The sequence below is a fragment of the Episyrphus balteatus genome, chromosome 2 (assembly GCF_945859705.1).
Source record: "Episyrphus balteatus chromosome 2, idEpiBalt1.1, whole genome shotgun sequence".
NCBI classification, from domain to species: domain Eukaryota; kingdom Metazoa; phylum Arthropoda; class Insecta; order Diptera; family Syrphidae; genus Episyrphus; species Episyrphus balteatus.
The window spans coordinates 50,367,509-50,395,085 of NC_079135.1; the positions used below are offsets into that span (position 1 = coordinate 50,367,509).

At 31.2% G+C, this 27,577-nt stretch overlaps 2 protein-coding genes across 2 annotated transcripts; both read right to left on the reverse strand.

The window, feature by feature from the left end:
- Nucleotides 1-18,504: 18,504 nt before the first annotated feature.
- On the reverse strand, nucleotides 18,505-21,264 carry LOC129909432 (uncharacterized). The gene is made up of 2 exons (XM_055986518.1): nucleotides 19,502-21,264; nucleotides 18,505-19,063 (listed from the first exon to the last, which is right to left on the reverse strand). Exons 1-2 carry the CDS (start codon nucleotides 21,262-21,264, stop codon nucleotides 18,505-18,507), a joined length of 2,322 nt encoding a protein of 773 aa, XP_055842493.1.
- A 233-nt stretch (nucleotides 21,265-21,497) lies between these two features.
- On the reverse strand, nucleotides 21,498-24,647 carry LOC129909433 (uncharacterized). The gene has a single exon (XM_055986519.1). The coding sequence runs from the start codon at nucleotides 23,628-23,630 to the stop codon at nucleotides 21,498-21,500; it is 2,133 nt and encodes a 710-aa protein (XP_055842494.1). The 5' UTR covers nucleotides 23,631-24,647.
- Nucleotides 24,648-27,577: the final 2,930 nt, after the last annotated feature.

Consider the following 27,577-nt stretch of genomic DNA (forward strand, 5'->3'; position numbering starts at 1 on the left):
CAATTTAATGCAGTTTTTGTGAATTATCGAAAAATCTCGACTTTGCAACAGTATTTTGCTTCCTCCGGTCATAATTGATTTTTGTTTTTTACAATTCTTTCACTAAAACATTGGCTAATAAGAATAAATAGTTATTTAATCAAAATATTTTTTATTTCATACTCCATTTTGTTGCAAATTAATTAACAGTTCCATGTTTTATAAAAACTCAATTACTTAATTTTTTTTCAGAGCAACACACTGTAAAAAATTTGTATGGTGTGACACAGGTTAATTATTTTAAAAACTTGCCGTATTATTGCACTTTTCAAAAATGTATAAAAGTTTCCAAACTTGAAGTTAGAACAAAAGATATTACAATTTTAATGCAACAAAACAGGCCTTTTCAGAGAAAAATAACAAAGAAAAATAAACACATTTCCTCGACTGTTGTTTGTTTATTTCTTTTTGAATAAAAGACTCGATTTTTGTTTGTTATTTTGCTCTGAAAACCCCTGTTTTTTTGCATTAAAATTGTAATATCTTTCGTTCTAATTTGAACTTTGGAAATTTTTATACATTTTTGAAAAGTGCAATAACACGGCAAGTTTTTAAAATAATAAACCAGTATCACACCATACAACTTTTTTTCGGGATGTTCCTCTCAAATAAAAGTAAGAAATTGAGTTTTTATAAAACATGGAACTGTTACATAATTTGCAGCAAAATGGCGTATGAAATAAAAAATATTTTGATTAAATAATTATTTCTTATGATTAGGCAATGTTTTAGTGAACGAATTGTAAAAAACAAAAATCAATTATGACCGGAGGAAGCAAAATACTGTTGCAAAGTCGAGATTTTTCGATAATTCACAAAAACTGCATTAAATTGAAAACCGTAAATATTTGGGATGAACAAGTTACCAAATTCTGAGAGCCCTAAAGTTGGCCTATCTACATATTTCGTTTGATCCATTACTTTTGGGACACCCTGTATAATCAATAATAATATATCATTTTGGTTATTTTACCATCAACAAGGCCACTTTTAATTTAGTGCTCGATTTTAAACATGGATTTCCGTGTATTAAATTTTGATGTTTTGCTAACGACGAAACTGGAGATTAAATTCATTATTGGTATTCATTATTGATAAAAAAAACACCGCAAACCCTTTTTAATTCAGTTCTTATTTCATATTCAAAAAAATTATGGTCCTTTAAATGAATAATTCATTGTATTATTTTTCCCACAAGAACAATGAATCAATTTTTTACAAAGAATTTACTGTGGGATTATTGAAATAATAATACCTATTCTGGGGTCTCCAGTGCCAAGTTGAAGGTCGACACAATGTGAACAAATTTTGCATGGAAATTATAAATAAATGAATTTTCGTGCGTGAGAAAATTCTCTTTTATGTTAAATTAAAAAAAAAAAATATTCTAACTCGTGTGAAAAATCTTATACAAAATGTATGTCACAGCTTGTTTTTGTTCTATGCACGAATTGTCCTGATTGTGTCAAATAAAATTTATGTGAATGTTGTCGCATTATCAAAGGAAAGCTTTATTGGGGCTGTTTTTTTTTTTTTAATTCTTGTTTTTATTTTATATTTCTTCTTTTGCTTTAATTATAGTTAAGTATTTTTTTTATTTTTCTATTTGTGGGAAGGTGTAATAAACTTTTATGCATCATCCACGTGCTGCATAATTGATTATGGAGACAATAAAAGGTAGGCTTTTTTTCAAAATTGTGTGTTACGTGAACACACGGATCGTCACTAAAAATGAAAGCGTGTCATGCAAACTGTAAATGGCTTTATTGTGTTTCGAAAGTATTTAAGGATATTTGTGTGTTTGAGTGTGCGTGTACCTATGTCGGAAAAACAATTAGAAAGAAGGAAATGTCAGGTTAACAAAACCGATTTTGAGTCTGAAAACCAGGAAATAGAAACTATTTAATGAAAGGTAAAAGAAAATGGTGTTTTTGCAAAACATGTTAATCAAGGAACAAGGATATATTTAACTTATTGAAGAGTGTATTTAAAAATTATGGTTTTGGTTAAGAATGACATTTTAAGAGAAAAGGGCAATTCCTCAAAAAGTGGGGTATATGAAGAACACTGAACTTTTGACTTTTTATTAGAAATCGTTTTCCATATGCCTCAGACACCACATAGGCGTTTCTAACTGGCAAATTGAAAAAAAAATATAGGTATATGTATGTATATTTAAAGCTCCATGTTATATCGAAATTAAATTCATACACACTCTTCATTTAAAACTTGACACATGCCAGATACAAAATAAGCATTATCCTTCTCATCCGAAATGTTCAATTTTCCTTGGAGGCTGCGCTTCTACTCCTCATTATAAAATTTTTTTTTCGAAAAAAAAGTCGTCTTCTTGTTCAATATAGGATACCAATTCGTCTTGATTATGAATATCGTAATGCTTGACATGACAACGACACAGGAAGTATGTATATAGGTTCATTAAAACTTAATTCCTTAATCAGTAAAATTTGAAAATTGATGCTTTCATGAATGTTACAATTTGCAAAAAAAAATAATAAAACCAACCTAATGACAGTAATTTTGAACATATCTACCGTGAATGAGAAGCATTTTTATCCACCCAAACCGAAAAAACAAAAACCAAAAAAAGGGTTCAAAGGACAATGATTCTATGTAATGATATGCATGCTTATTTTTTGGTTAAGCAAATTATTTTCCTTCTTTGTTTGGAGGAACTAAAATAAAAAGAAAAACACAGAAAAAAACATAAAAAAATACCAATAACATCATCATCTAACTAAATTAAGTTAACAAGGGTTAGGGTTAGATGAACTCATAAAGACATGGGTTTATGAAAAGAAATATTATGAATATAGCTGGAGGGAAGGTTTAAAAACTTGATGCTCTAAATTGTTTTTGTTGTTTTTTTTTTACGGTATCTACGTATACTAATTTTTTTTTAAATAACTTAAAATGGCTATTTAGGAGATACAAACAAAAAAAACAGAACATTGTATATACACCATCAGTAAAATAATATGATTAAACTTTATTTTCAATAAAAAAAAATTGTATAATCAATAGCAAAAATCAATAGCGATACGAAAAGAACGCTTCTATAATCAAATTTAATTAAAAATATAAAGAAAAAAATTAAATTAAATTCAAGGCAAGACTGGGTGTCACCCGTATTTGATTTAATTTCCCAGTCTGCTTTTCGTAAAAACAATTAAAATGCATTTATGTTTACTAAAAAATAGGTTATTTAAAAGAAAGAATAAAATTTGGTTCATACAGTAATTAAATAAAAAGGTTTGGTGTTTGGGCTTTTGATTTTTCTATGAAGCAAAATTTTCACTTCAAATATTTTTTGAATACAAAACTAAAAAATAAAATATATAGGCTTTTAAGTCAACAACATCTAAATTTCATTGAAAAATATGAAAAATTGATTAATAGTCAGAAATATAAATAAATCAAACTGTTCTATGGTAGCCCCATTTAATAATGGATAAGCAAAATTTTGAAGAAAATACTCATCCCAAAGTCAAATTGCACATTTTTTTAATCTCAACACTTCAACAGCTCAAAAGAACAAATTATTTCTATGTGACTGGCAACTATCACAAATTACATAAGTTGACTACATCCCAGATTATTATTTTTTTCTTGCTTAGATAAGTCAATTTTAAAGTTCAAGTTTAACCATTAAAGTTTAATTTTCGAGTTTTCTGAAACCACCTTACCCAACTTTAATATCAAGTCTTTGACGTGTAAGATAAAATGTAATAAAATAAAAACTGAAAATATACATACACAAATTTTCATTAGAATAGAATTTTAAATTTTCATCTTGGGAATGAATAAAAATCTTTTACTAGGCATTTGAAAGTACATAAATCGTTTCAGTGGTTAAGGATACTGCTCAAGATAGATTCAGACAGACAAAATTGTGAGAACCATTTTTTTTTTTGTATTCTTCATTATCGTAATGTCATGTCTGCTTATTATTTTGAATTCAATTTCTTTTCCGAATCTTAAACTTGCCTTGCACCGCAAATGAAAATTAATTTCAATTTAATTTTCAAAATTTTGAAATTCCATAAATTTAAAAAAGGGTGAATTTAAAACAATATTTTATTAATAAAAAGTTAAAAACGCTAATTTTAAAAATGTACAAAAAATTGTAAGAGCAGAAGCAGATATGAAGGTTTTAAAGCTCAAAAACTCCAAATTATATCCTGAAAATTAGTTCACAGAAAATTAAGTTTTAGGTTTCTTTTCACAAAAATAAATAAATTAAAAAAAAAAAATCAAAAATGTAAACCTATTGTAATATCTAATTTTTGAACAACACAACATCTTAAAGGTGCTACCACCAAGTGTTTATGGCTAGAGTTACAGTACTGTTTCACGGATGCCAATCCGATCATCAGACTCCTTTATTCCATTTGTGGTGTGGTGCTAATACTAGTAATTTTTCAATTAATTTGAAAAACTTTTTCCGTCACACTTGAGTATTGAACCTAGACCAAGCGAGTTCAGAGGCCAGTACACTACGCACTGTGCCACCTCACCACGTGATTTAGCTTCACCCAATTGTAGTTTTTCAGTTCACTTTATATGAATAGACTTAGCATTTTTACTAGCTCCTTCAAGTATGATTACTGTTAACTTATTGATATAAGTTGACTACTTAAGCTTAATCTTTATTATCACATTCATAAGAACAAATCTCGAAAGTCCGTTTGTCTGTCAGTGTTTCATTCTGTTAGGATGTCTGTCGTTCTGTATAAGGATTTCCAGCTTAAACGGATGGACCATTTTCTTTTAAATTGCTTACTATCTCCAAAATAACTGATTCAATTTTTAGAGATTTTTTTATGCAAAAGCATTTTTAATTGCATTTATTTTATTTTTATTTTAAAAATGGCATGCCATTTATTTATTTAAAAAAAAAATTTTAATTATTCAGGTATAAAAATCAAAAAAAAAAAAACTACAAACGATTTCGAAATTTTTTTCCATAAATGCAGTTTAATTAAAGAAACCATATTGAAAACTTTTTTTTGAGATTAAATTCCCTTTAAAATGTTGTGGATTGCCTTGGATCCTATCAGATTTCTACAACCTTGACATACAATTTTTGCTTTTGTTTCATATCTGAATAAAATTTTTAAAAAAATAAATACAAAAGCTCTAAATATTATTTTATGAAACAACACGGTTTTTCGCTATAGCATGTTTACAAATCGAACAGAAGGTATGTAATTAAATTTAATTTAATTCACATAAAAAAAAATCAATTTTTTTTTACAAAATATTTTTATTTCATACCCCATTTCGCTACAAATTAATTAACAATTTCCATGTTTTATAAAAACTCAATTTCTTACTTTTATTTGAGAGCAACACCGCAAAAAAAATTGTAAGGTGTGAGAATGGTTTATTGTTTTAAAAAGTTGCACTGTTATTGTAGTTTTCAAAAATGTATAAAAGCTTCCAAAGTTGCAGTTAGATCGCAAAATATTACAATTTGAATTCAACAAAACAGGGTTTTTCAACCAAACAACCAAAAATAAACACATTTTCTCGAAATGTTATTTGTTTATTTTTCTTTGAACAAAAGCCTCTATTTTTGTTTGTATTTTTGCTCTGAAAAACCCTGTTTTGTTGAATTCAAATAGTTATATTTTGCGATCTAACTGCAACTTTGGAAACTTTTACACATTTTTGAAAACTACAATAACAGGGTAACTTTTTAAAATAATAAACCATTCTCACGTCGTACAAAATTTTTTTGCGGTGTTGCTCTCAAATAAAAGTTAGAAATTGATTTTTTATAAAACTTGAAACTGTTAGTTAATTTGCAGCGAAATGGCGCACACTGGGGCCTACTATATGGGAGGGATGCCCATAAGTCCATTTCTTAAATTATAACTTTTACGTTTTTTTGTGTTTTATTTCATGAGTATATGTGCTTCCCTATCTTTTTCTAAGCTTTATATCATGAATTAAGCACAACAGCCTAAGAAGTGAAGCATCAAAGTGCAAAGTTTGATACCATTGATTTCATCCAGTTTTAGTGGTTAATCATGGATATAATTTTTTTCTTCGTATTAAGTGAAAATAAAAATAACTAAAAATTATCAGCTATGGGCCAAGGTAAGTAGAGTTCACTGAAGTGTTTTTTAGAATTATACTTTTTAAAATATCAGAGATATTTGAGGCTAAAGTCGGAGGTCTTTTTTCGAGAAATTATCGATTTTCATGGAAATGCGCAAGGTTCTTTTGAAACTATTGCCTGTTTATAATGCATATAGGTACTCTTAACATAAAACTGAACTCAAAAGTAGAAGCCTCCTGCGCATTTCCATGAAAATCGATAATTACTCGAAAAAAGACCTCCGACTTTAGCCTCAAATATCTCAGATATTTTAAAAAGTATAATTCTAAAAAACACTTCAGTGAACTCTACTTACCTTGGCCCATAGCTGATAATTTTTAGTTATTTTTATTTTCACTTAATACGAAGAAAAAAATTATATCCATGATTAACCACTAAAACTGGATGAAATCAATGATATCAAACTTTGCACTTTGATGCTTCACTTCTTAGGCTGTTGTGCTTAATTCATGATATAAAGCTTAGAAATAGATAGGGAAGCACATATACTCATGAAATAAAACAAAAAAAAAGTAAAAGTTATAATTTAAGAAATGGACTTATGGGCATCCCTCCAATATAGTAGGCCCCAGTGTGTGGCGTATGGAATAAAAAATATTTTGATTAATTAATTGTTCCTAGGTACATATTTGAGAATGTTTTCGTAAAAAGGATTTTAAAAAACAAAAATCAATAATGGGCGCAGGAAGAAAAATACTGTTGCCAAGTAGGGATATTTCGAAATTTCGCAAGAATTGCATTAAATCGAAAACCGTAAGGATTTGGGATGAACAAGTTACCAAATTCTGAGAGCCCTTCAGTTCCCCAATCAGCATATTTCGTTTGAGCCATTACTTTTGGGACACCCTATATTCAAAATTACCTACTTGAAAAATTTAAATTTTCAACTTTACTGCTCACTTACATTTTGGTTATACCTCAATTTTGTGTCAAAAAGCTATCTTTAACAACTTCCCGGACTTACATATATAACATCATATATAACATCATAACTCACTATTGATATTATTTTTTGCTTGTGAATCTTACAAGACTTTAAAAACTTACTTAATTTGTCCAGATACAGTACGCCTTCAAATATTTATCCAACTGAATCAGAATAAAAACGCTTGCAACAATTTGATTGAAAATTCTTATAATTTATTTCCTAAATATAATTTGTGTTTTTTTTTTTTTCATCAAAATAATTTGTATTTTAAAACTGAATGTGTGTAGAATAAAGTTGTTGCCATCCATTTAATAACAATCCATAAATTTCTACAGTTTCCTGTTCACTTGATAATGTCTTCCTGCATTAATTTCCGATCGGCTACACACTTCACCACCACTGTGGCAGCAGCAATAAATAAATTCTTAAAAGATATTTTTTTTTTTAACTGACTCCAACGACATAATAATTCACATAAAAAAAAATAAATAAGGGAAAAAAAAGACTCAAAAGTCCTCTTCGTTAAGATTTATTTATATCAATGTATGTGTATGGTGTGTAAAGTTTATACGCAAGGGACCAATTCTAAAACTCAAACCCCCTCCTGATTCATCACTTCGCATTTAAGAAAGTAATTTGTTCCAGACGAGTAGTCACATTTTTTATCAGCAATGTCCATGACGTCCAACCATATCCACCTTATTGTTTAGTTGATGAGAAAAAAAAACTGTTCGTTGTCCAATGTTCGTCGTAGTAAATTTACAATAACCCACAGGCAACAAAAAATATATATTACAGAATTATTATAAACCCGGAAATAAAACGTCAGTTGTAATGGGGTTTCATGACAATGTTTTGGTTTTTTTTTTGCTTTTTAAGTTCCACTTCCTTTAACACTTGGTATCTGGCGTTGTCCAAATGAAAATAAAAAGATATCGCATGCAAATTAAGCAAGGACATGCTTGCAGCCCTTTGCCTTGGGGACACACAATTCATGAAAACAAACAATAAATCAAGCAATGAACCTGAACATTTTTTTGTTAATTGTCGTAGCTAAAGTCAAGTCAAATAAACTCGCCTACCATCACATAATTTTTAGCCAAATACAAGTTTTTTTTTTTTTAATTGTTAAATGAAAATGTGAATCAAAATGATTAAGAACATAAAATCTATTAAAAATAAGGAAAACTTTAGAACACATATCTTTTATTACTTATTAAAATTCAAAATGTAGGTACAATTTGAGAAAAAATGCTTTTGTTTTGATAAAATTATTATATTTAATTTTATTTTTCTTCTGAAGTATATTTTGCCCCACTGTTTGCATGTCACTTGCAGAAAGAAGCCTTTTTTGTGGTCAGCAATAAATTTGGATTTAATTTTTTTATTTTATGGACAAAAAAAGAATTTGGTTCATTACTCCTGACTTCGAAAATGATGAACGGATAATTAAATGAGAGAATATTTAACAACTGTTTTATATCTTTAATTATTGAAAGACACGATATTTAACTTCCCATCTTAATTATTATTCTTTTTATATGAAATTAAAAAAAATAATAACAATTCCTCAGCAGGAATGTACAGTACCTATATATTTTTATATTTGATTATATGTATATGTATTTATTTTTGAATGGGTCAAAATAATATCTAGAGCCCCACATTTATTTTGATCCATTCAATAATTTTTTTTATAAATTATATATAGAAACTATAAATACATAAGATGTTATATAAAAAATTAAAAATCTATTAAATTAAAAATCTGAATTACATTTTTTAAGCTTAAAATTAAAACAAACAAAAAAAAAAACAGAAACAAAAAAACTATTGAATTTATTATAGCACTGTACATGAAAATGTGTTTGTTCTTATTGAAAACAAAAAAATTTAAATTTTATACATTTAGCTTATTTTAAAAATTAAAAAATCCAATATTTATATAAATAAAATTTAAAAAAAAATTAAAAATCGTTAAATTTTTTCAGAAAACTAAAATTAATTAGATTTAAAAATCTGGAAACAAAAATTATTAACAATTATAAATTTAAAATCAAAAATATTTAATTATATTAAGGAAATAAAATGAAATTTTTTTTGTATGAAATGAAAGTTGTAAAAAAGATAATTTTTATATAAATAAATGAAAAATGAAAAGAAAATCATGAATAAAAAAAAATAAATCTACTGTGTTATTTTTTCATCAAAACTTATTTACTTTATCTTAAGGGAGATGGTGACTTTCCAAATCTCTGGTTGCTACTTCAAACCATGTTCCTTTTTGTTAAGATAATTAAATTATTATTATTATTATTTATTTATTAAGTAGCAATAACAGAGTTTCTTTTTACATTTGGTAGTTACAAGTTAGAGATTTAGGATAAATATTTTCCTTTTCAACTATAATTTAAACAAACATATAATGACAATAAGTTGTATAATGAAATTGATATTAATAATTCAAGGGAAAGCTACGAACAAAAACCCTTATTTAACTCTTAAAACTAATATTGCACTCCCACATTAAGTTTTTTAAATTATAATGTATATATTAGGTCGCAGTTCCGAAGAAAACAAACATTGCCAAAGGATTCCTTTTAGAAAGTAAACCATTCGACAAATTCATTCACTCCAAATCTAGAGCCTTTAAATATATATATAAAATGATAATATATATAACGTTATGGTGTTGATAAACATTTAATCAGTTCATTATCAGAGAAGGAACAATTTACATAAAATTTTTGGGTTAAATTTTCAATAAGGGAGTTCAAAAGGTTGACATTGGATTTTTCATGAAGCCTGTAAGTTGAATAACACCATGGTAAATCAATCATCATTTTTAGAAGTTTGTTTTGGCATATTTGAAGCTTAAGTTTGTGAGTTTTGGCACAATCGTTCCAAACAGGAGCACCGTACAGGAGGATGGATTGGAAAATTAACTTAAACATTAAAATTTTATTTTCTTTGCTAAGTTTAGAACTTCTACATATTAATGGGTAAAGAATTCTTTTATATAGATTTATCTTATCAATAGTAGTAGATATATGTTTTTGAAAACTAAATTTTTTGTCTATTATAACACCAAGATATCGACAATGTTCGGACCAGTCAATGTTCACGGTGCCCATTCGAAGCTGTACATTGTTTGGGAGGAAACACGATTTTCGACGTCTTGTAAACCAAATAGCTTGCGTTTTCAAGGGGTTTACCTTAATCTTCCATTTGAAAAAGTATTTTTCTATTGTAGAAAGAGACATTTGCAATGTATGACAAACGTCTAGGAAATATGTACCTGATGTAAAAATAGCCGTGTCGTCAGCAAACATTGCAATACCTATACTGTTTCCCAGATTGGGTAAATCTGAGACAAAGATATTGAAGAGAGTTGGACCAAGTACTGTAGCTTGAGGAATTCCATATGGAATATTTTGCAAAGAAGATTTTTCGCTTTGAACTTTTACTAAAAATTTTCTCCCGTCTAAAAAGCTTTGGATAATTTTTACTATACTCATTGGGAAGTTAAATTGTACAAGTTTGTGGATTAATGCGTCGTGCCAGACAGTATCGAAGGCCTTTTCAATATCTAAGAGTACTAAGGCAGTCGACTCTTTATTTTTGAATTTTTCTTTAACATGATTTTTTATTCTGAGAATTTGATGGCTGGTGTTGTGGAAGGGTCTGAATCCAAATTGATAATCAGGAAGAATATTGTTTGCAGCTAAGTGATTATCAAGATTTTCTTTGATTATTTTTTCTAGTATTTTGCTTATAGAGCTCAGTAAGCTTATAGGCCTGTAGCTGTTAGCATCATCCTTTGGTTTGCCAGGCTTTGCAATTGGTAAAACAATAGCAGTTTTCCAGCAATCTGGAAAGTAGCTTAGTTTAAGACAAGCATTGAAAATTGAGGTAAGGTATCGTATGCCTGATACAGGGACAGCTTTCAAAAGTTTGTTACTTATACCGTCCATGCCAGGACATTTTTTGTTTTTTAAGCCTTGAATCAAGTATCTTACTTTACTAGGATTAATTAGATTTGAATCTATTAATTCGACATTTGATTGCGATATAAAAGTAATTGTATTTGCAACTTCAGTTGAAGTGGAATAATCACTATAGTGAGCTGTTGTTTCATGATTTTTTGAAAAATTTGAAGCTAATAAGTTTGCCTTTTCTTTAGCCGTTATTAACAGTTTGTCATGTGTTTTGAGAGGTGGAATACCTGAACCACGTTTTTTGATAATCTTTGTAACTTTCCAAAAAGGTTTACTTGATTTCTCAAAGGACGAAAGAAGATTATTCCAACGTGAGTTTTTGTATTTATCAATTTCTTTTGCTATTTCTATGTTTAAAAGTTTTGTACTTTTGAGGAAGAAGTCGTAACGATAGCGAAGCCATTTCCTTCTCTCAGAGTTTCTTAGTCTTATCAATAATAAAATATTACTAGGAAGTCGAACCGAATAATTATCCTTTACAGGACACTTAGGTATTGCAAAGTCAGCAGCGCTATTTACCAATGAAACAAAATTACTACACATTGAATCAATTTGGGTTGTGTTTATCGGGGTAGTAGAAATATTATTTAAATTGCAGCTTCTATTAAAAAATGAAGCAAAAAGGTTCCAATTTGCTGCAGAAAATTTGTAGTACAGTCTGATTGGTTTTACTTGTAATTGCAGATTCATATTCATATTGACTGGGAGATGATCAGATCCTAATTTGTTGTAAGTAAATGGTCTGTTACAGTTAGTTGGTATATTTGTAACAAAAAAGTCTAAGGTAGAAGGACTTTTAGATTTAGATGTTGGAACATAGGTATAATTGGGTGGGTATAGTAAAGAGAAATTTGGATGCGTTTCATTGACGTCATACAACACGTTACCCCAGCAATTAGCTCTGAGACAATTCCATAATTGATGGCGACAGTTTATATCGCCACCAAAAATGACTTTGTTTCGATTTCTAAATATTTTACGTAGATCGCTTTTAAATTGAGTTATTTTATCAACAGTTCTATTTCCACCTGGGAAATAGACAGAAAAAATACTCACTTTTGAGTTGTTTTCTAAAAATACATCTACTCCTATTGACTCAATACATCGTAGTTGCAAATGAGGGTGAACCGAATGATCAATATCTTTTCTTATGACAACAGCTACACCTCCTCCTATTTCGTTTCTTCTGTCAAGACGATAACATTTAAAGCTTGGGTGTGAAAATGATTTTTGTTCTTTTAACCAGGTTTCTGTGATTAACGCAATGTCAACTTTATTATCAATAATAAAATTAAAAAATTCTAGTTGCTTTTTTGTGATGCCTCTGGCATTCCAAGTTATAATTTTAAGAGAGTTAGATAACTTGATTATTTGAGTAGATATACTTGATGGCAAGAGATGTTATTACATTGAACTGGTCACTTTTGTTATGACAGGCACTAAGCTTAGATAAAACTTCACTCAAAAGAGAATTAATTTCTTCAAAGGAGAATAATGTAGTATGGTTCTCATTTGTATTTGAGAATGATGTTTTGTTTTGACGTTGAACTTGTTTGAGTTGTATAGCTTCCGATGATGAAGGTAATGATGATGGAGCAGCAGAGCGATTTTTATTTATTAGCCTTGGTGGTACAGGAGGGGAGCGTTGGGGTAAGGGAGGAAAGTGAGAAAGAGAATGTGGATCAAAAGTTGTTTGTGCTATTTGTGTAGGTGGTGTGCGCTTGTTGTTTGCTACACGTCGATGGGTGGAGAGTTTTTGACGAATATCCAAGTATTGTTGGCGACTTATACAGTTGGAGTCGGATGACTTGTGAGGTCCATTGCAATTGGCGCATCGAATCACGTCAGAAATTTTGCATTCAGTTGTTTTGTGACTGCCGGCGCAGTTAGCACAAAAACTCTTAATGTGACAGTGCATGGAACCATGTCCATAGAGTTGGCAATTATGACATTACGTTGTTTTTCCGGGGTTTTGCCTCTTGAAGTCCCATCGAACAAGAGTTCTAAACAAGCATGAATGGCTTCGCTTCAGTTCATTTAATTTTATTGTACCGCGTTCGATGTAAACAATGTAAATGTAGCTTTTAGTTTGTGCATTTGATTTTGAGTTATAAGTGATCATTTTCACATCAATGCACTTTATTCCAGACGAAATAAGTTCATCTTTAATCAATTTTTCGGCTATGAGATCAAGACCCGTTAAAACTACTTTAAAAGGTCGCGCTTCTTTTCGCGAGTACGAAAAAAATTGAATTTCTAATTTAACAAGTTCGGCTTTGATTTTTTCAAAGATTTCATTTGAGGGAGATATAATTTTTTGACCGAGAGAAATATTTTTTATAAGATACTTTTCGATCTTTAAGTCACTAAGCATGAGTCGCACTCGTTCACTTGTAGATTTTAGAACCACTATAGGGGGAACACTTTCTTTAATGACGTTGGAACGTTCATTATTATGGTTTACAGACATTTCATCAATATCATTAGCATCAGCCATAAGGCTTTGCAAAGGCTGATAATAGTTTTGGTTATTATTCATTTTATCATGAATATTTCTTTTATTTAAATTAAAATAATGTTTTCTGGGAGGGCAAACATCGCCGTCACCAGAGTCGCAACGAACTCTTTTATAAGAAATTTTAATTCTTTATGCAAAACGCGGTGTGTATGAAAGAATACTTGCACTCACTACAACTGCTAACACAAGACTGAAGATAATTAAATTTGACCTGGAGGCATTAATGCGAATGTACTCGTAAGTCAGCAAATATCTGCATTATGGAAAATTCAAACATGTTACACCCATAAGAAAAAAAAAAAAAACCATACGCCTGAGAATAAAATCTTTTTTAGTAGGTATTCCATTGTCACGTACAGACACATTGAACTATGTATATCTTTCATCCTATGGCCTAAAGGCCCTTACAGCTAGAATCCATGGGGGAGAGCACCCCAGACATAGTAAGAATAATTCTCAGGTAAGTTTTCAGGTGTTATAAATGAAAAAAGTTTATCAATTCTATGTTAATCGAATACTGTGTCACTTTATTGTATCCTTATGTAAATTTGAATGTTTAAAAAATAATTAACGAATGATTACTGTTTCATAAATTATTTTATCAACAAGTCCATCAGCCACGTAAAAACAAAAAATAAAGAGGTTTTTTTAGAAATAAGTAGTTTTGATTTTATGTAAATTTCTCGAGAATCACAAGATATTCTTGGATTCGGTTTTCTGTTCTTATTTAAAAACAAATAAGAGCATCGAGTTTAAAAAACTATAAATAAGTAGTTAATTACATAACATTTAAAGAAAAAAATAGTTTTTTTTCCAATTTTTTTTTTTTCAAAATTTTGATTTTGAAAATTAGTTTTTCAAAAACTATGCCATAAAACAGCTTCATTTAAATTTTTTGTTTAAGACTAGTATACCACGTTATTGTAGGTGTAACCGTTGATTTGTAATAATTTTGTTTGCCAAATTATAAATCAATTTTTTTTTAAATTGCCCCTTCCCGCCCCATCACACACGATTTTTTTCTTGTCTTGGCCCAACCTACACGCTCTTGCTTTTTGACAAATTGCTCCTGAATCATCCTGTATATTTATGTTATTATCTTCTAAGTATTAACATTTAACAACACTTCATATCTATCAATTCTGCATTCTACACTTTGCCAGCCAGTTTTAATGTAAAACAAAATTGATACTCTAGTTATTTGTTTGACATTTTGCCTTGGTGAGACAGTCTTTTTTTTCGTCATTTGCCATAGAAACGATTTGTTAAGTTTTATTGTTACAGCACTAGAGTTAACAAATTTGATATCAATTTCCGAAGTTTAAACTCAAGCGGTCACTGTGGCGTATTAGTAACATTTTTTTAAAACTATTTTGTGTTGTTTTGTTGGTTTTGCTAGTTAAATAATGAAACATTATGAAGTGCTGGTTGTTATGAACATAAGGTTAATTGATAACACTTGTTCTGTTCAATGAAAACAATGTCGCATTCTGTAAAAACGGGTTTTCTAATCAATTTTTGACACGTGCAGGGAACAAAGTCCACGGGGAAAAAGTCCACTGAGGGAATTAGTTTCCACTCAGTGGGAACGCAATCCATTTTAGTAAAGTGGAGCTAGTTCCCATGCTAGGTGGGAATCTACTAATACCGAAAAAATGTGTGCTTTTCGTTCCCTCTGAATGTTAACTTAACTCCCACCTTCACCAAGAAGAAGTTAAATACGAAGAAAAAGAAATCGTTTGTTTTTAATTTGACTTTTTATAGAATCCACAACCAAGGCAACGAAGTTACACGGAGAAAAATGAATCTAGTATTTTATACTCCATATGACTAGTAAGGAAATTAAAGTAAAAAGCCCTAGGTTTTAAGTAAAATTTACCTTACGTATTGAACATTTCTTGGTTCCGTAAAGTAATTTGTACAAGAAAATTATGGTGAACAAAATAAAGTAGTATATACCTTACGAGTAGCAATATTTTCTTTACGTAGAGTAAAATAAACCTTCATCCAAAAAAGTGTATGACTCTTTTCACTTTAAGATTCTAGTAAAACATATTTTACAAATTTAACTATTCTGTGAATAAGTTTTACCTTACACTAAGGTAATAATATTACCTAATTCTAGGAATTTTCCCCTATACATAGTAATAACTCTTAATTGCTGTCATTGAAAAGTCTGCCATTTTGTCTTCCATGTGTTTTGGAAATTTTTTTTTGTCAAAGCTTTTAGGTGTCCGGGTGCGGAATAATTAATAAAGAAATAAAATCTGTGTTTTTCTTTTGGAAGTGAAATGTTTTCATTACTTTTTGTGTTCCTTTATGCGTTGTTATTGGCTCCGTAATTACGGATAGCATATTTTTTTCGTGTTAGAATAATATATAGGTATCCATATGAATTAACATCATTCAATCTAATTAATTCATGAAGAATTAGATAAAAATTGGATCAAATAAAGTCAATTCCATTTTTATTGATGATGATGATATTTTCCTAAATAAAATTGTTTGTTTGCACCTTACAAAATTATAATAAACTAGGTAATTTATGTAATTATTGAAAAACATAACAGGGTCATACGTTACTTACTTCTAAATAGCTTTGAGGATTAAGTACGTGTTACTTTTATGCTTTTCAATAATTACAAAATTCAACTTTTTTATTTTAATTTTTGTAAGATAAATGCATACAATTTTATTTAGAAAAATGTCATCAATAAAAATGAAATTGACTTTATTTGATCCAATCTGGAACTAAATTATATACCTTCCATAGAGAAGTTCAATTTACTTTAAAAATCAGTATTTTCAGCCTTATAGTAAGGTAAAATATGTACCTAACTTTCTAGTAATTTCTATTAGAAAGTCATACAAAAAAAGGCTTTACTGTAAAGTTAATCCTAAGCTATAAATTTACTAGAAAAGTAAGGTGAATTCCATTTTATTGGGGAGTCATCCCTATTTAAACTTTACATTAAAGTTAAATATACCAGAAATAAGGTAGTTCATACCTTATTTTTTCTCCGTGTACGTGACCCGAAAAGAGGACCCGAAAAAGGATTTAAAATACTTAGAACCCTCGAAGCGGGAAGTAAAGGTACTAATTAATTAAAAAGCCTACCGACATTGACGACTTTAAATATCTTAAATGGACCTCCAACGTGAGTTCATTGCTCTGATCAGAGTATGTTACCTAACGACGTAACATACCGTGATCAGAGCAAAAATAGGTCTGCTAAACTTTTGCCGAAACAGAAGATATTATGATGAATTTAAAACAAATAAAAAAAACTCGCACTTCAAATCCCTTAATTTATTTTAATATTTTGTTTTCATCTTTGAGGGCAATAAATAAAATCTACACATCCTTACTTTTCCCGGACATACCCGGACATACCTATCATAGACATTATAATGCTTTATCATTCAATATTTTCCATTTTATCACAATATTTCTTGAAAAACTATTTTTTTTTTAAATATTTTTTTACAAGATATATTTAAACAAGGTCTAAATCGGTTAACGCGATACTCGATAATTTCACCACAGAATTTCTTTCTTTTTTTTAATCAAATATCAGAGATAGAGATTTTCAGCTAATCTGCAAATCAACAAAAAATAAAAATAAAACTCCTGCACAACTCCATCTAATTGTGTATGTTTTTGAATGCGCTTTAAAGGGTTTTCTATAGGAAGAATCTATCTTTCTCATGCTATTCAACCTCTTTTCATAGATTTTCCATATTAAATTCTAATTTAACCAACCATAAGCCCTCAAACTTTATATTGCCTATTCAGTGTGAATAAAGAGTGTGGGAGAAAAGAAAATATAAACATAAACACTTCTTTTTATAGATTTTTTAAATCCATAACCTTAAATTCTATTGAAATATACCTTTTCATGCATATTTTGATATTTATTCAAGAATAAAACCGCATTTTTGTAAACATCTTCTGTACTTTAACACTTGAACGAACATCAAAAACTCAATAAGTCTATTGAAATGTATTGAATTTTTCCCTTTCTTAAGCTATTATATGACACCACACATCGACATCAAATACCTGAAATATAGGTATTGGATTTTTTTGTTGTTGTTGAAAAATGATCTTTTAAGGCTTTGTTTGAGCAAACAATGAAAACATTATATTTGTTGTTTATTTTTTTTTTTTTTATTTGCGAAAGATAAAATATCTTTAAAAATATCCATATAAAATGTATAAAAAAAATTATGTTTTTTGTGGATTTTTTGTTATAGACTAAGTTTACTCAAGCCCTAAAGTAATATTTTGGAGCATATATGATATTATATGCCATGTATTTTTGAAAAATATGAGTGTCATGTTTATATTAGACTGGTGTACGATCAAATACCTTGACCGTCAACCTGGGAACTCTATTTTGTCTTTTCTATTAAAAAGATAGAAAGATCCTGGTTGAGATAAATTAAGCGAAATTACTTTAGATCCTATAACTTTTAAATTACTATATTATAGCCGATATACTATAAAAGCGAAACTATAAACTTGTAGCGAACGACGAAATGAAAATGCAGCGATTTTTCCCCTAAGGGTTTTTAAACAAGAAAGAGAGTTTATTAAAGTTGAAAGCTTCTATTTATACATACATTTTATTGCAGATTTTTAGAGAGAGAAATTACGTTATTTTTAAGTAACATTTTTAAGGCGAATTCAACAATAAGTTATTATGGCGAATGGTATAAATGAAGCGCCAAATTCAAAAATAAATGTAATAAAAGTAGTAGAATTTATTCAATTTAAGAGTAAGTTAATTATTCAAAATTTAATTCAAAAATAAAGTAATTTATGATGATTTGAGCTCCAACATTCCGCCCCCTTTGAAAGGATCACCTTTCAAGACGGAATCGCCGCCAATTTGCGAATAGGTCTTCGAAATGTTCCTCGTTGAGTTTTAACATCGGCGACTCTTACTCGCCCATCAGGACCTTCGATGACTTTGGTGACTCTTCCCAAGAGCCATTTTTGGGGTGGTAAATTGTCTTCGTGAATGATGACCAAGCTGCCGATAGCGATATTTGGACTTGATGTTGTCCACTTTCCACGACCTTGCAGTTCAGTGACGTACTCGTTGGACCATCGCTTCCAGAAATGAGTTTTGACAGCGTTAATTCGCCGCCACCTTTCGAGATAGCTTATGTCGGATACCTCAGTCAATAGTTCGGGAATCGCCTTGAGAGAGGACCCGATCAGGAGATGTGCTGGTGTTAGGGCTTCGAAGTCGTTTGGATCTGTTGATATAGAAGTAATAGGCCTCGAATTCATGATGGCCTCAATCTCGACAAGTGCAGTTGACAGCTCTTCGAATGACACTTTGGCGTTTCCAAGGCTGCGATACAAATGACCCTTAGCGACTTTAACTGCAGCTTCCCAAATTCCACCAAAATTGGGTGCCCTGGGGGGTATAAAATGAAAATTTATATTGGAATTAGTACAATAATTAATGAGATTTTCTTGGTTGGATTTTTTGAACAACATATCTCGCAACTCGCTTAGTTTTGACTGTGCGCCAACAAAATTTGTCGCGTTGTCACAGTGGATGTCTTTGGGAATACCTCTACGACCTATCATTCTTTTTAATGCTCCTATAAAAGCGTCTGCTGAAAGGTCTGATACAGCTTCTAAGTGAACCGCTTTCGAAGCGAAGCAGACAAAAACTGCCACATAGGTTTTATAAGGCACCTTCCCCCTGATTTTGTAGTATGTGTAAATAGGACCACAGAAATCAACCCCACAGCATAAAAATGGACGTGAAGATGTTAATCTTTCTGCAGGCAAATCTCCCATTACTTGGTCATATAACTTCGGTCGATATCTTGCACAATGAGTGCACCTTCGAATAACGCTGCGTGCCAACTGTCGAACATTGATGATCCAAAATCTTTGTCTCGTTAGCGCCACAAGAGCCTTTGGACCTGCATGGTAGTTAGAATAGTGCAAATGTCGAATAAGTTCTTTGCTGAAATTGCAATCTTTTGGAAGCAACATCGGATGTTTGTTTTCCTCTGGAATGTCAGCATGTTTCAATCTGCCACCTACTCTCAACAACAAAAGACCATTTCTGTCCTCGATAAAAGGACATAACCATTTTGTCGATCCTTGAAGTTTTGAGTTTGATTTTACTGCCTGGATCTCCTTCGCAAAATACTCCATTTGTATGACATTAACTATGGTGAGTAACGAATAATCTAACTCCCCAGCTGTAAGGTATCGACCTGGGAATGGAATCCTCAGTAATCGTAAATTGAGATATCTTTTTACGTAAGCAAAGATTCTCAAAACTTTGGTGTACGAGCTAACCTTTTCAATTAAATTGAGATAATAGTTTTTGTCTTTTTGACAAACTAAAACAGTTTTCCTGTGTTCTAGCAATAAATCTTCTGGAGGAGGAGAAGCTCCTAATGAACATGGCCACCTTTCTTCATCCTCGATCAAGAAATCTGGACCCCTGAACCAAATTGAACTTTTAAGCTCTTCCGCTGTACATCCTCGAGAAACTATATCTGCTGGATTGTCAGAAGTTGGAACATGTTTCCAGACCACCTCCTTTGTTGTGTCCTGGATTTCAGCTACTCTATTACCAACGAAAGTATTTAGCTTCGAAGAATGTGTGGCTATCCAGTGCAGAACTATTGACGAATCAGTCCAAAAGTAAGTTTCATTGTAGTGCTTGACGATGACCCTTTGTATTGTTACCCAAAGTTTGGATAAGAGATGTGCTGCGCAGAGCTCTAGGCGGGGAAGTGTTCTCTTCTTTGCAGGAGCAACTCTGGATTTGGCGACTAAAAGTTTCACTCCTACGGACCCACTATTGTCAATGCTCCGCAGATAAATGCAGCAGCCATACCCTTTCATAGATGCGTCTGCGAACCCATGTATCTGGAATCTGATATTGTTTTCTAGAAAAACGTATCGAGGAATTGAAAGATTTTGAATTGAGTTGAGATCTGTCATGAATTGACGCCACTCTGTCTCGAGATTTGGAGAAATATTTTCGTCCCAATCGAATTTTTCTATCCAAAGCTGTTGTAGCAGTATCTTAGCCCGGATAATTATTGGACTAAGCAAGCCCATTGGATCAAAAAGAGACGACGAAAGCGAGAGAATAGATCTTTTTGTGTATTTTGTATAGACCCGATTAGGTTTGTATGAAAAAATGAATTCATCAGCACGAGGGTTCCAAGAAATACCTAACGTACTGGTGAGATTGGATTCAGTCAATTTGATGTCCTTTGGTGTAGCTTCTTCAATTAAAGCGATATGATTGCTGTTCCACTTCGAAAGTTCTAAGCCAGCTGTACTCAAAATTGAAACGACTTCATTCCGTTTTTGACAAAGAGTATCCAAGTCGTCTGCCCCAGTTAGCATGTCATCAACGTAAAAGTCCGACTTAAGAACAGCAGCACCTTGACTAAAACGTTCGACGTTAATTTCAGCCAAATACTGAAGACAGCGAATTGCTAAAAAGGGTGCAGATGATGTGCCGTAAGTTATGGTATTGAGCTGGTAAGTTTGTATTGGGGTATGTTCGTTTTCTCTCCATAAGATGAATTGGAATTTCCTATCCGATGGATGCACAAGGAATTGCCTATACATCTTAACGATATCTGCAGTTAGCGCGTATCGATAAAGTCTAAAACGTAGCAAAATAATCAAAAGCTCATCCTGTATAGTAGGACCCACCATTAGTATTCCATTTAAAGAAATTTGTGATGATGTGCGGCAAGATGCGTCGAAGACTACACGTAACTTTGTTGATACGCTATCAGGCCTTAATACATATTGATGCGGAAGATAATAATGATCTTCATCAAGGTTTGGATTGGGAACTAGTGACCTAAACGTTCGTATTCTTTTAAGAAATCAGAATATTGACTTTTTATTGATGCATTTTTGGATAACCTACGCTCAAGCGACAAAAATCTTCTAAAAGCAATATCGTAAGAGCCTCCAAGACAGCTAGGATGTTTTTTGAAAGGTAGTTGTACCATAAGCCGACCGCTAGGAAGCACCTTAATTGTGTCTATGAAATGCTTTTCGCATTCATTCTGCTCTTCAGACCATATTGACTGTAGACCTTGAATTTCTTCAAATTCAAAGAATTTTTCAAAATATTTATCAAGACCAACTTCAAGTGTATTGGCTACGCACGATGCTTTCTTTGTAGTGTTGTATTTTGATTTGTATCTTCCAGATACAATCCATCCTAATGCAGTTTGTTGCAATGATGGAAGACCCTCTCCGAGTTTTATCTGACCTGATTCTAATAAATCGAAGAAAGCTTCAGCCCCTAACAATAAATCGATTTGTGACGGTTGATTAAAATTCTCATCAGCAAGCTCTAAATTAGAAGGTAGATTCCAACTGCTTACATTGAGAGATGCTTCAGGCTGATACCCAGTGATGGAAGGTGCAACTAAAAACTCGAGAGAAATTTCAAAGTTGCTATATCGTGAACGGATTGTTGATTGAGTTTGATATTTTATTTTTGTTTCAGTCACTCCTATTCCGACGATGTCAACATTCTTACGATGTTTCTTTAGACCAAGTGAATTGGCGAACTTTTCATTAATAAAATTGACTTGCGAACCAGAATCTAGTAGAACCCTACCGAGTTGAAAGCCTTCCGATGAGTCCTTGATAAGAACTAATGCTGTTGCTAAAATAACTTGTGCTTCAGGAACTTGCTCTTTTTCCATTGCGGAATGAGTTGCAGCCGATGTGCTTTGACCAGATGTATCTGAGGAAGTATCAATACCAGAATTGGTGTCTGCAGGTTGAGTCCTATGCAAAAGGCTATGATGTGCTTGTTTGCAAGTCTTGCACTTATAAGACGATGGACATCTAGATACACTATGACCCTTCCCTAAACAATTCAGACACAAGCCTAGTTTTTTGGTTTTCCAAAATCTATCCATAACCGAAAGCTCAAGAAATTTTTTACAATTTGTAATTGAATGGTTAAGGTCTCGACATAAGATACAGGATCGTTGGTTTGCAGCAAGCGAAGTTTGTGGGCGATGAGGATTTACTATTGTTGGCTTTGTTGATGAATGTTTGTTGAATGTCTTCACGCATTGTTCCGAACGAATCTGCTTGCTATCTCTTGCTTCCAAATATTGGCACCGTTTATTGAGTATGCTGGCACAATCCTTCCAATCCGGCAACTTCTTATAGTCCAGTTGTTCATCCCACTTCGATTGTGTATCTGTGTCAACCTTCGACATCGCAATATGAATTATAATTGCGTTACAAATATTCTCATGCGATCCTATAGAAAGTAGCGAACTAATCAACGCCGAAATATTGTCTACCAAGTTCCGTAGAGAAACAGAAGAAGCTTTTTGAACCTTGGGTAATTCGATCAGCTGTGAGATATATTCTAAGAAAATGAGGCAATCATTATCATAGCGCTCTTTCAAACTAAGAAGTGCCTTGGGATAAATGGCTTCCGTGACTTGAAAAGCCTTAACTGTGCCAAGAGCTTGATCACTCAAACAAGAAAGCAAGTAATTAAATTTTTCTATTTTTGTCAAACTTAAATCATTTTCTACCAAATTGTTGTACGAATTTATAAAATTTTTATAGTCTGAATATCTTCCACTAAACTTTGGTAAACGTTGTTTTGGAAGATGACTAATTGTATGTGGGACAGTAGAAACTGTCATGTCTGCGACACTACTTCGTCTACCAGTACCCAAAAGCGAAAGAATTTTAGTTTTTGCGGTGATGTACAAATCTTCTATTTCACCTCTACTAGTATCTGTTGGTAATAAAACTTCTATTTTGGTTTGATATGCTAATATTTGTTTGAAATACGACTCCAAAATTCCTAGACGACATTCAAGTTCAGTTGAAGTTAGGGCGTTAGAATTGGATTCCACGATATTCTTTATCCGAGATATACTTCCTTTAGTAGAAGCTCGTTGTTGTTTTAATTCATCAAGTGTTGGTTCAGCCATTGTAGATTTTTAATTTTCAATTATTCTTTAAACAGCGACAGTAAAAACAAAAACGATTATAATTTATTGAAAATTCAATTAAATTTATTCAACAAATCAAAAATGCTAGGTGGCAACCCTGTTGTAAAGAATAAAATTTCCCAACAAAAAACTGTCCCAACAAATAAAATCTCACGGCGAGTTGAATTCAAAGATAGATTGTGAGAATTGAGATTAATCCAAAATCCAATTTTAACAAGCGAATTTATTCTGTACTAAGAATTTCTTTTCAAAGCATTGAAGGTTAAACCTACGAAAAGGCAAAAGTTGTTTAATGCATTTCAACGACAAAAAAATGCTATTCAAAAAAGCTCTATCAGTGAATTGATCATGAAGCAAAAATCTCCCCCGACGACGACGATGATGGCGATGATGACGATGATGACAACGTTGACGACCTGGGTGATGATGTATTGGCGAAATGAAGATCGATGCACTGATATCAAGTTGAAATCGAATCAGGTGTGTATACCATGGAGATGTTATGTGGCTACGATAAGAGAGTACGAGCGAATAGAGCAAAGCGATAAATGAAATCAATGATGTTGTGTGCCGAAATGTTGATCTGTGCACTGAAATCGAAATCAGGTGTGTATACTATGGATCCTATTTGTGGATTGTAAGTAACGAGAGAACGAGCGAATAGAGCGAAACGATATTATGCAATGGTGTGGTGAGTGCGTCAATGGGTTAGTTTTCGAAAATATGTTGGAAACGAAAGCTTTTTAATATTGTGTGAATGTGTGTGTGTGTTTCGCCCAAAAGTGGATCGTAATTACACTTTTGTGGATTTTATCAATTTTTACGTGATGAAAGCACCATAAATTATGCGGATGCTGATTATGGTTAGCGAATGAATTTATGTTCGATATATGTTATTTAGTTTATGTAGTTTTATATTTAAATATTTATTTATGAAATTTATTTATAAAGCAGGATATGTTGTTCATAGTTTTATTTAAATATAGTTAGAATATATTTTATGTATGTATATAGTTTAGATATATATATAATGTACATTTGAAGATTTAGGTAATAGCAAGTTAATGGTCTTTTTTGTATGTCGAATGTGCGTTTTTTTTTTTTTTTTTTTTTTTTTGTATTTAGCTTTTATGTTGTAATTAGCTTTAAAATTATGAATTATGATGCTGGAACAACGCACATTTGAATAAAATTCAGACCGGACATACCTGGGTGGGAATTTTTATACTTATTTCCCACAATTTTCTCTGGCTTTTTAACCTGCTGGTTCGTCTTCTTCTGGGATGATTGATGAGAGTTTTCTCCTTGGATTTTGTTCTCCTTTCTCCTGGATTTTAGCACCAACACCATGCACTCGCGACACGAAACCGATAGCGCGACGTAACCGATGAAATTTTCACTTTTAATGCACTAATTTATAGTTTTTTGATTAAGTTTATAGTTTTTATAGTCACTTTTAGTGCAAGATATATATAAGTTTTCACACAGAATTTATTTCTTTTTAAATTTTGTATAGGAATTTATGTGGATTACCACTTTAAACACGTTTGGGCGCCAAAAATGTACGATCAAATACCTTGACCGTCAACCTGGGAACTCTATTTTGTCTTTTCTATTAAAAAGATAGAAAGATCCTGGTTGAGATAAATTAAGCGAAATTACTTTAGATCCTATAACTTTTAAATTACTATATTATAGCCGATATACTATAAAAGCGAAACTATAAACTTGTAGCGAACGACGAAATGAAAATGCAGCGATTTTTCCCCTAAGGGTTTTTAAACAAGAAAGAGAGTTTATTAAAGTTGAAAGCTTCTATTTATACATACATTTTATTGCAGATTTTTAGAGAGAGAAATTACGTTATTTTTAAGTAACATTTTTAAGGCGAATTCAACAATAAGTTATTATGGCGAATGGTATAAATGAAGCGCCAAATTCAAAAATAAATGTAATAAAAGTAGTAGAATTTATTCAATTTAAGAGTAAGTTAATTATTCAAAATTTAATTCAAAAATAAAGTAATTTATGATGATTTGAGCTCCAACAACTGGGTTATTTTAATATGAATTTTTCTTTTGATTGTATTTCACAGTTTATATCCTTTCGCCAAAGGTCTCAAATTTATGATGTTCGCAACATGAAAAATTCATAAATTGACTCAATTTTAAAGTTCAAGTGACCTCAACTCCAAAGCTGGTGGCTGCAGTGTGGTCCCATTTCAATTTCGTTCAGTTCTGGCCGTATAGAAACTATTAGAAAAACCATAAAACCTAGTTTGGATCCATGGAAGTCGGTTTTGTTTTTTGATAAAAATAATTATTAATATTTTTCTCGGGAGTAATTTGAAGTGTTTGAAAAAAGTTTAAAATTACAAACTGGTTTTAAAATTCATCTTTGAAATATTTGGCCACAACTTCAGTGTTAAGCTTGGTAAGCTCAAGCAAAAAGACAATTTTGTGTATAAGCTTTGAGTAAAAAAAAATAATTCGTTTAAAAGTCTTTATAACTGCTGAATATGACTTATAGCTATAAAAGTATGCTTCGACCAAAAATTGGACTAAATCCATTTGTGCTTTTTGGGCAAACGGCAGCACTGGTCGTCCATCATCCATCTAAAAAAGGTCAGCAATTGAGCAATTTACAAAATCACTTGCAATTTGGTGGCTGGACCGGTCGGTATGTCCAAACTTTGTATACCTAATCAAAACAAAGAAGAGGGTACCGATTTCACAATTTTTTTAAAATGACAGCAAAAATGTTAACAATAAAATTTCATCAAATATTTTGTCAAATTCAAAATTTAAAATATTTCAAAATAAAACTAAAACAGAACAAAAAATCGAACATCAAATTTTGAAATCAAGAAATAAAAATTAAAAAAAGTGCAATAAATACATTTTGACATAAAGAAAAATGTTTGGAAAAGTAAAATTTGTGTTGCAAAAACTCTCCGAATAATCTAATATTTATGGTATCGCATTTACTGAAACCTGGCTTAATGCCACAATTTTGGACACTGAACTTTTCGACCAAGAGTTCTTAGTTTTCAGGAAAGATCGTCACGTAGGCGTTAAGAATCCTGTAGGCGGTGGAGTTCTTATCGCAGTTCGAAATCATTTAATATGTGTAAAAATAAATACGGAATCAAAAAATCTATTAGTATTAACAGCGTACATCCCTCCAAAAAGTTCGACTTCTACCTTTTCAGAGCTTTCCTTAGCACTTGACTTTGTTATTGGAATTACAGATCTCAATAGTACAATACTTCTGATAGGCGATTTTAACCTTCCTAACATTGACTGGTTGCCATCAGAAGACGAGTCCTACTTCGAAGCTTCCTTAACTTCATCTCAACTGGAGCTCCAGAATTTGGATAATATTATCTCTACAGACTTACAGCAAGTCAGCTGTATTCAAAATTTTAAAAATCGATTGCTCGATTTAGTCTTCTCATCTGACGCAAGTAATACAGTAGTGGTAGAATCTTCCTCTGCTATATCTAACATAGACCCTTACCATCCCCCACTTGACATATTTCTTGACTTACATAGGAGGTCATTTACTTGTAAATAGTAATTCTCAAGACAATTCATATGAATTTGACTTTAGGAGAGCTAATTTTCATCATTTATCTGACAAACTTAGTGCATCTGGTATTGTAAATATTCCAGTTTCGTGTGACGTTGAAAACGCGGTTTCATATTTTTATAACGTTTTAAATAGTTGTATAGCGGAGATAGTTCCCTTGAAAAGATCCAAATACACAAGCATATGCCATCCATGGTATACCAAAGAACTTAAAATTCTCCGAAACAAAAGAAATAAAGCATGGAAGAATTATTTGAAAAATATGTCCCCCGAAAATCATGATTTGTACATCTCTCTTTTTGATGAGTTTAAGACTCTCTCCAATAATGTATATG